The sequence below is a fragment of the Leptosomus discolor genome, chromosome 6, assembly GCF_034619465.1.
Source record: "Leptosomus discolor isolate bLepDis1 chromosome 6, bLepDis1.hap2, whole genome shotgun sequence".
Classification (NCBI taxonomy): domain Eukaryota; kingdom Metazoa; phylum Chordata; class Aves; order Leptosomiformes; family Leptosomidae; genus Leptosomus; species Leptosomus discolor.
Genome location: NC_141396.1, coordinates 41899389 through 41909602, shown reverse-complemented (window position 1 = coordinate 41909602; position 10214 = coordinate 41899389). Strand labels below are relative to the sequence as shown.

At 41.2% G+C, this 10214-nt stretch overlaps 2 protein-coding genes across 3 annotated transcripts in view; both read right to left on the bottom strand.

Annotated features, from left to right (window-relative positions):
- Positions 1-881: 881 nt before the first annotated feature.
- Positions 882-8261, bottom strand: LRRD1 (leucine rich repeats and death domain containing 1). The gene is given in 13 exon segments (XM_086467317.1): positions 882-1028; positions 1476-1528; positions 1531-1608; positions 1611-1698; positions 2129-2187; positions 3362-3554; positions 3556-3708; positions 3838-3961; positions 3963-4044; positions 4047-4204; positions 5464-5585; positions 5587-5698; positions 8221-8261. Coding segments are annotated over 13 exon segments (1410 nt in total).
- The window catches only part of KRIT1 (KRIT1 ankyrin repeat containing), a 22157-nt gene continuing 20195 nt past the window's right edge, over positions 8253-10214 (bottom strand). The window contains exon 16 of one of the 2 annotated variants that reach the window (XM_086467440.1): positions 8253-8298. In XM_086467440.1, coding sequence (XP_086323566.1) covers positions 8290-8298 — 9 coding nt within the window. In that variant the 3' untranslated portion in view covers positions 8253-8289. Of the gene's footprint in view, positions 8299-8324; positions 10003-10214 lie in introns of those variants that run through there. The other variant, XM_009953003.2, reaches the window with a different exon arrangement.

Sequence of the window (10214 nt, the reverse complement as noted above, 5' to 3'; positions counted from 1 at the left end):
CAAGTAACAAGCAATAGGACAAGAGGAAATGGCCTCAAATTGTGCCAGAGGAGGTTTAGATTGGACATTAGGAAGAATTTCTTCACCAAAAGGATTGTCAAGCATTGGAACAGGCTGCCCAGGGAAGTGGTGGAGTCACCATCCCTGGAGGTGTTTAAAAGACTTGTAGATGTGGTGCTCAGGGACATGGTTAGTGGTGGACTTGATAGTTTTAGGTTAATGGTTGGACTTGATCTCAAAGGTCTTTTCCAACCTAAATGATTCTGTGGTTCCATGAGTCTATGTATTTATCTCATGCACAGTCACTCCACATGAGTCCATACCCATGTGAGGGGGACACACATGAGTATGAACTTGAATGAAGAGAAACACATAGAGATATGAACTTGCGTGGAAAGACCACGTGTGGCTTGAACTCACGTGGGGGTGAATGCATGTGGATGTGGACACACCTGGCTATGAACTCACGTGGGAGAACCATGAGTAGGTATGAACTCATGTGGGGATAAGTTGTATGGAAAAACAACACGTGGGATAAACTCCCTGTGGAGATGCACAAGTGGGTATGAGCTCATGTGGAGATAAACGCACATGGGTATGGACTCCTGAGGATAAACATGAGAAATGTGTGTGGGTATTAACTTGTGTGGGGAGAAACTCATATGGGGCGTGTGGGTGTAAGACATGGTGGAGAAACATGTGGTGACACGCATGGGGGGATCACATGGGGGGATGACCTGCACCAGGGGGCCTGCCTGGGATAGCCCACATCAGGTAATCCACCCAGGATAATCCACGGTGCATAGCTCACCTGGGATAACCCACACTGGATAACTCACACCAGGTAACTGACCCACACCAGACAACCCATCCTGGATAATTCATACAAGATAACCCAACTGGGGTAACCCACACCAGGAGAACCCACCTGGGAGAACCCACACCAGAATGACCCACCCAGAATAACCCATGCCAGAAAACTCACATGGGATGACCCGCCCATGATAACCCATGCGAGCTAAGCCATCCTGGATAATGCACATCAGAGAATCCACATGTGGTAATCCATGCCAGGTTACAGGCAACAGGCTGTATTACACCAGCAGCATTACTCAGTCAGCTGAGCCAGACGCATGCTCTTTGCAGCAGGAAAAGGTCAGTCTTGTAAATGACAGGACCCTGCCCGGCACATGCTGGAGTGATCAACATTTGGTGCCTGTCAGGCCTTTATTTGCCAGATGCTCACACTTGCAGAAATCATGCCACTTGACAAGATTTCACAGACGGGGCCCCTACAACAGCTGTATTAAAACCAGTAAATTTAAGAGATGATGCTTGGTTAGAAGCCATGGCAGATCACAGCAATAGGCATTAAAAACTGCAAAGCTGTCTGTCTCGGTTGTGTGCTCCATCACCCTCCTATCTCGTGATGTATTTACACTCTTCGGGGGCATAGTTCAGTGCTTACATTTTACCAACAGACTGAATGCCTGATACTCACTACTCGGGTCAAGCTGCTGTAGATTTTTAGTGATGTAATAGATTTGGGGAGCTGGCTGATATTACTGTTATTCGCAATTAAATGGACCAAATACTCCAGTTCCCCATGCTGTCTGGAATTTCCTTTAAGGCACTATGAGATGTGTCCAGTTCTCTGAGGCAAACCAGTTTAGACAACTCCTCTGGAATTTTAGTTAACTATTAAAGAAATAATAGAATTCATTTATTTAGATACAAATCTTTCTCTTTTGCAACAAGTTTAAAAGGTAACTGTCCTGCAGGCAAAATAACGTTCCAGAATTTATTTCCAACAATAACAGCTTCTGACCTTTGATTCTAGTGGAAGCTAATTTGGAATTTTCCAACAAAAACATGGATGCTGAGCACAGAAATTTTCAGGGAAGCTTTTTAGACATGATAATAGAAAGACAATTATAAACACGCAGTAGAATAATACCTCTATAGCTGGAGCTTTAGAAGTTCTTTTGGTCATTGTTATCATTAATGAAAAATTTTACCCTCTCGGAACACTCTAATTGTATTTTCTGTTTTCCTCAGCCACAAGGAACTGAAGCATGCAGTTCTTCTTTTTGGTTCTGTTCTTACTTTGGTCTTTTCTAGTTTTTACTTTCCGTCTTGGAACTTCAGCTGTTCTCCAATTACTGTGGAAACTGAAGATGCAGCTTTCTGAGAAATGGACATAAGATCACATTACTTTTCACTCCTGGGTCTGAAGAAAGCCAGCCCTTGGAAAGGATCATAACCACATTTGAAATGATATAAAGAAATAGGAGCCTTTTCTGAAATCAGGTATGAAATACCGATTTTGCGAATTCCAGTGGAAAGTGAGATTTAAATGCCTAACTCATCAGTAGTTTGTTTGCTCTGTTCCTCAGTATTAAAAAAAACCAACCAACCAACCAACCAAACTAAACCCAAAACCTCTGGATTTTAGAAATGTGAAGTAATTTTCTCTGCTACAAGAACTCAGGGATCCAATACAGCTTTTCTTGTTTGAATTAGTGAGTTTAATGACCAATGAATTTCAGAAGTCTGACTCGAGCTGGAAGCCTTTGTTCATTTCACAGAGAGGAATCTCGGAGGCAGGCTTATCTACCAAGTTCCAGCTAGTTGTTTTGGCTCTTGATACCCACTGGGATGGAAAACACGTACATTCCTAGTAGTACTAGAAAAATAAAACATAGATGGTCTATTTCAGATCAATCCGCTTATCAAAATACCACTTCAAGATACACCTCAATAGCACTATATAAAGTGAGGTTCATGTCTAGTATTTCTAATAAAAGTCTACCTTAACAGATTTTTGTCCAATCCTGGTATTAAAAATAAGTAAATATGTACATGTATTTGCCTCCTTAGAAGCGATTTTTCTGCTCTTTGTTTACTCTAGGTGTATTCAAACACAGGAGCTTTTACATCTGTTAGGAGGAAGTCTATTAAGAATAATTTTGCAGCACAAAAATCTGTGCAACACAAGTTTTTCTTACCTAAAGGAAATGTTCTCCCTTCAACCCATTCATTTGACACACTGCAATGCCTCCAGCAAAGAAAGGTGACGTATTTCAGAAGGAAAAAATGCAACTAGTCGTTTGATACATTTAGATCTTTGATCATTCCAGATTGCTAATCTGTAAAGGATGAGGAAAAGCTTCTTTACTCTGAGGGTGGCAGAGCGCTGGAACAGGCTGCCAGGGAGGTCGTGGAGAATATCTTCTCAAAACCTGCCTGGACGTGATCCTGTGCGACCTGCTTTAGGTGACCCTGCTTTAGCAGGGGCATTGGACTAGGTGATCTCCAGAGCTCCCTTCCAGCCCGTGCCGTTCTGTGATTCTGTGAATACTCTCTATCTAATTATTTGAAACGTCAAGTGTTTTCAAACACTTTAAAGAACACAGTTCTTCAGGAAATGAGTGAAACTTATTGTGATATAACAGCAGCACCTGGAGAGCCTTCGTCTCAGACATCACTGCTTGCATGCTCTTGATTCCATTCTCACTTATATCCAGGCAAACTAGTTTCATAATGCTGCACATTAAAGCATGCAGAAAATGACGACAGTTTATTTTTGTTCAACTCCAGATGCTCCAAATCTTTAATGTCAGAAATCCCAGGTATTATTTCTGAAATAGATTTATCACTAAGATTTAAGGGTTTAAGATCAAATAGTGCACACAATGCATTTGGAAACTGAGAGAGCTTGTTATTGCTGAGTCAGCTTTCGTTATCCATGCACCATTTTTTAATTCAACAGGAATGTATCTTAACGCATTTCCAGAAAACTCTATTTTGGAGAGGTCTTTTAAAATGCATTATTTATTCATCCAGTGAGTCCAGTCGGTTTCTACTTAAAGAAAATTCCTTTTAGTGTTTAAGTCTGTGAACATTAGCAGGAAGCTGGGCTGAACGATTGTTATATATAATGAGATGTTTCAAAGTTGCAAAGATTATCTATAATGCTTTTGAATAAATTTTTTGCAAGGTTCAAAAACCTAAGTTCTTGTAAATTCTCCACTTTGAAAGAAACTCCAATTTGTTATCATCAGCTCTGAGTACTTTTAGTTTTGTCAAGTGGAAAAGCTGCATAGGCAAAAATATAAGCTTATTGTTACTAATTGAAAATTCTTGTAGTTTCTTAAACTCTGGAATATCCCTTGGTAAACTCTGAATCGAGTTCTCACATATGCTGATGTTTTACTAGATGGGGAAAGTAGCTGTGGTGGTTTGACCCTGGCTGGAGGCCGGGTGCCCACCAAAGCGGCTCTATCACTCTCCCCCTCCTCAACTGGACAGGGGAGAGAAAAATATAACAGGTTTGTGGGTTGAGATAAGGACAGGGAGATCACTCAGCATTTGCTGTCACAGGCAAAACAGACTTGGCTTGGGAGAACAAATGTAATTTATTACCAGTTAACTCAGAGAGGAGCACTGAGAAATAAAACCAAATCTTAAAACACCTTCCCCCCACCCCTCTCTTCTTTGCTGGGCTTAACTTTGTTCCTGATGTCTCTCCCTCCTCCCTCCGAGCAGCGCAGGGGATAGGGAATGGGGTTTGGGGTCAATTCATCACACTGTTTCTGCCGCTCCTTCCTCCTCAGAGGGAGGGCTCCTCACACACTTCCCCTGCTCCAATGTGGGGTCCCTCTCACAGGAGGCACTCCTCCATGACTTCTCCAGCATGAGTCCTTCCCACGGGCTGCAGTTCTTCCCAAACTGGTCCAGCATGGGTCCCTTACACAGGGTGCAGTCCTTCAGGAACAGACTACTCCAGCGTGGGTCCCCCACAGAGTCTCTAGCAGCAAACCTGCTCCAGCGTGGACTTCTCTGTCTCCACGGGTCCACAGGTCCTGCCAGGAGCCTGCTCCAGTGCAGGCTTCCCATGGAGTCACAGCCTCCTTCAGGCATCCACCTACTCTGATGCAGGGTCTTCCAGGGGGTGTAGGCAGTCATCTGCTTCACCACCCATGGGCTGCAGGGGCACAGCCTGCCTCACCATGGTCTTCACCACAGGCCGCAGGGGAATCGCTGCTCCAGCGCCTGGAGCATCTCCTCCCCCTCCTTCTGCACTGACCTTGGTGTCTGCAGAGTTGTTCCTCTCCCATATTCTCACTCCTCTCTCTCACTGCAATTACTGCTGTGCAGTAACTTTTTTCCTCTCTTAAACACATTATCCCCAAGGTGCTACCACCGTCGCTGATGGGCTCGGCCTTGGCCAGCGGCGGGTCCATCTTGCAGCCAGCTGGCATTGGCTGTAACAGACATAGGGGAAGGTTCTAGCAGCTTCTCACAGAAGCCACCCCTGTAACCCCACTTGCTACCAAAACCTTGCCCCGCAAACCCAGTACAGTAGCAGAGATCCTTGAGAATATTGGGCTTTGAGTGGAATTGATGTTGAGTACCTTCCAATTTTTCGTATCAACTATGGTATCTAGTAAAGTTTTTAGCTTGTTGCCTGCCAGCTCTGAAGTTTGAAGGCTTTCCAATGCAAAAGGAAATTCATCAATGGTGTAGTGATTGAGAAAGTGTTCCTTAATATTTACCAGGTTTGGCAATTCTTTAGGGAGACATGGGAGATAAGTGGTTGAAACTGGCATTCAGTACTGTCAGGTTATGAAGTAAGGATATTGCTCGTGGCAACAGTGTCAGTCTATTTCTTTCAAGTAACAAGATTTCCAGATTACTTAATTATCAATTTGAATAAAATGTTTTTATTTCGTTGTTGTGCAAGAGCAAATATTTTGAATTTTGATTTTCAAAAGCGAGCAGAGGCATGCTGCCTAGACCCTTATCATTTAGTCAAGGTGTGAAATTCTCAGCTTTTTCTTCAGTTGATACGTTTTTGTCACTTTCAGGGTTCATTGCTGATGGTAGTATGTCTGGTCCAGCATTTCCATCGTCAGCTTCTGAAAGGATTTGCTTTAGTTCCCCAGTATACTCTTGAGCTGATGTAAGCAGTGTGTTTTCTCACACCTGTTTCAGAGAGACCTTGAAGCATTGTGGCATCATTTATCTCAGCTGAGAATTCACATTCATGCCTTTTTCTCAGGTAAATCACTTCTTGATCTGTTTTCAGTCATTTTAGGGCTTTCCTCAGTCCCAGCTGCTTTAGGAACTTCATGTGATATCATAGTTAGGTAGGCTACTTTAGGATTCTCTGATGAATGAGGCATCATTAACTGGAATCTCACAAAAGCTTTTGTTTAGTCCTTTTGTATTCAGACCACTTCGAATTTGATCTTCTTCCTTCTCCTTTTCCTGGGTTGCTAATTGATTCTTAGTATCTTTTAAGAAATCAAACTGTAAGTGTGAAATCTACGTGGAATAATACATTCTAACATTAGCAGACTGAACTAGCAATTGTAAGAGATCTTGATAAAAATCTAGACGACTTCTACATTTATGAACTCTTCCACATTTGTGAACTCTCCCACTGCCCTGTTTACTCCCCCAAAGGGATTATTTTACTGCAGTGCTTGCTACTTTAATACCTTGTTTTTCCAGACAATAGACTACAGATCACAAAATGTAAATCAGAAGCGTGTGATTTGTGGCTTGACATTTCATCGAATAGCCCAACCTGTCTCAGACAACAGACACTGCTCAGCTTAGTGGATATTCCACAGTTCTCTAGAGCTCTCTTTGCATGTTCTTCTTGCTTTAAACTTTAATTTACTATGTTAAACTTTTGTTCTCCTGCTGCTGGTGATGTATCATCATAAACAGCGTTTTCCCAACTTCACTGGACTGCCAGTTGACAAACCAAAGGTATTAGTTAGGCTTTTACTCTCTCCTTACAGGCAGATTTAGACCATCCTACTTTAAGTCTTCAAACACTAGTTCCTCAGAGATCTACATTTTCCCTAGTTCCTTTAATATAAGTCTTTCTGCTGATGGGGTAAAGTTGTACAAAATTATTATACTACCCTTACCCTATATTAATAAAAAATCTTTAAGGTCAACTGGAACCTTTGCAAACCACATACATCATTTCTGTTGAGCCTGTACCTGCATTTTTTCACTAACAGCCTATTTTCTGAAGCACATCTACCTGTGAGCTAACCATGGTAGGGAAACCCCAAACTTTCTCGAGTAACTTTTCCCTGTCACCAAAGCAGCAGCAAGAGGACATCTGGGCTGCAAGAGGGTTCCCCTCAGGACCAAGGCCTCCCTCTTGGACAGGCCATTGCCTTCCCCATGCCACAGGCAGAACTAGTCCCTGAACTCAAACAGCTCCTGACCCAGGGGAAAGGAGGCTGGCACCCCATCTCGGCACCTACCTCAGCTGCCGCCACACCAAGCCCTGGCACTGGTAGCATAGCATGGAATCCTGTAAATTTACAGAGCCACCTGTAAATTTAAGGCCAGAGACTTTGTGGGTGGTTTGAGTTTTGCTGTGGTTTGGCTATCACTAACCTCAAATCTTCAGCAGGTTCACTTCACCACGGCAAAAGGCACCCAACAGCAGGTGGGCCCACCCTGCCCGAAGCGAGGCCTGCGCTCACAGAGGCGAACCACAGAATCATTCAGGTTGCAAAAGACCTTTGAGATCATCAAGTCCAAAGTATCCTCAGGTCAGCATGCTAGTCTGACGATTAATTATTCCCCTGGATAAAATTGTGCCTTTTTTGGGCAGTTTTAAGCTTTCAGTTGCTATTTTGCCTTATGCTGCCTGGCTGGAGTATTCTACTCTCAAATCTTTGCTTCATCAGCCATACAGTTACTCACTTTTTAAAGAAGTGCTCGTTAGATAAGCTATAGGAGCTGAGTCAAGCATCTCTTGCTTACAAAGGCTTAATGTTCAGACTTGCCATTCTTGCAGCTCATTTTCTTTTGCTGCTGTTTGGATGAGATAGGAGGGTCGTTACCAGTGGTCTGTCTCTCAGTGCTGGATTTCTCTCTTCCTACTTTTCATTTCCCCACTTTCAGATAAAAGGATTGTACTCACCCTCTTTGTCACAGCAACACAGTGGAACCTCCTATGTGCCCAAGCGCCAGACGCCTGCTAGGACTGTGTAACAGGGCCCTCGCTACTTAACAACTCCATTGCCACACATCATCTGCAAACTTCTGGTTCACCATGACTAACAGCTTCCAGTTTTCTTGATGTTTTCAGAACTCCTGAGTGGTTTCCAAGGTGCACTACCTTAATTTGTAGTCACCATGGGACTCCCTGTGATGCTCTCTGATGCTCTTCCTACATACCTTGCAAAGATGAGCCTGTTACTGCTCTTTGGTAACAGCATCTGCTCGGCAAGGCATTTGATAGCACTTTCATGCTGGCTGCAATAATGAAAACAACAAACATGACTTGTTGCAAACAATTTATTAGGTAGTAATAAATAAGAATTTAGCAGAAAGAACTATACAGCAATAAGGCATATTATTGTTAAATATGCAATTGACAGACATTTTAACAATTTTCCTCTAGTTTTCTAACAAAGTGCTATGTAGAGAAGTGTATTTCTGATACCAGTGCCAAGTGATGACAAGGATGCACTATGAAGGACCTGACTGTTGCATTATTTACCTTAAATAAGATATAACAATCCATGAAGATTTACTGTTATTTACGCCAATGAGGTTTAAGTAGATAAAATGTCTCCTGTTTCCTTTTAACTGCTTACTACTTTAATTTCTTAAACTGCACTTACTAGTCATATGGTATGAGTAAAGATACTACACAACAGCACAGTTCTTAACATTCATTTTAACTTTTATTTGAAAACTTGAGGCAAATGCTAATTTTTATTTTTTTAAAAACTTTTTTACAAAATATTGCACACTGTTTTAGCATGCAGTTTACATGGAAGAAATAGTCAAGTGCACTTAAAACCCTGAAATACAAGCAGCAATTTTAAAGATTTGTGTTATGGAAACTATTTTCATGTACAAGGATATGTTTCAGACTGCATAGGGTCTCACCTTACACTTGGGACCCAATTTGTTGAGACCCTGACTGCAAAGAGCAGGCTGAATGCTTACAAACTGTATTTGACTTCCTTGCAGTACAAATCTTCATTCCTGCGTCCTGCACTGCTTGTAGTCTCAAGAAACTGAAGTAAGTTTCAGTAGGAAAATTAGTTTAACAGAAATAACTTGGTACCTCCTATGTGAGTTTTCATTACTGCCTATGTGTTGCAATCCAGGGTAAGGTTTATTAAACTTTCTGAAGTCCTCTGAGTAAGATGCATTTGTAAATCTGTATCTACCCCTCCTCCATATACACATTTTGTATTGCACAGCAAAAGTAAAAATCCATTTTTAAAAAAAAAACCCAAGCATGCTAAACATTTAATATGGCTTCTGAATGATTTAAAGTATTTCCCTTTTGATCCTCATGCAATATTTTAGAATAAATATGAATACAAAGTATGAGAAAGTTAAGGGTAAAAATAAAGCCATTTGTCAGAAAACGAAAACCAAGGGTTTATCAAGGTCTAACTGGTCTTTTAAGCATACTTATCAACAGTATCTTAAAGTGTGTCTACAAAATACTGTAACATCTACTACCTCCTTGATGTTCCACAGAACAACACATAAGGTAAATAGGTTAACTGAGACTTGCTTAATGGCACTGGTAGTCCCATAGTCCTCTGGGAACAAAAGCCTTACTTGATTCATGCTCATCCAACTTGGTAAACCATTTACAATTCCTTATCTTTATTGGTTAAGCTCAAGCCCTACAATAGCTTATATATGAAACACAAAAATATTTATAAAAATAATAGCTATGCTGTATGGTTTTTTTTTTTTTTTGAAAATAAACCATGCAGCTTCTGTACAAAGTTAAAAAACTGTACAAATTGACTTTTCTGTTGTGTAAAATTAATGTACGTGGAAGTCTTCTGTTATGATGAGAAATAAGTTGCGGTTTGCTTAGCCATCCAATGCTGTTTCACAACTTGTTCATTTCCATCACTCGTTTCTCTCACTTGGCATTAACTGGCCATTTAATTTAATCAGAAGTTTTATGACGAGACCTGCCTATATAAAGGTATACAATTAAATTCTAGCAGCATTTCAGAACTGTGATGCAATCAAGTATATGACAAATGCAAGTAGATAATAATAGTAAGTTAGAAGTTGTATCATTTTAGAAACAAGGAGAAGAAAACCTAGGTTTTTCTCAGCTATCAGTGTTTTTCAAAATATTCACTTTCCCTATAACCACCTTAATACATAAGAATCAAAAGCAA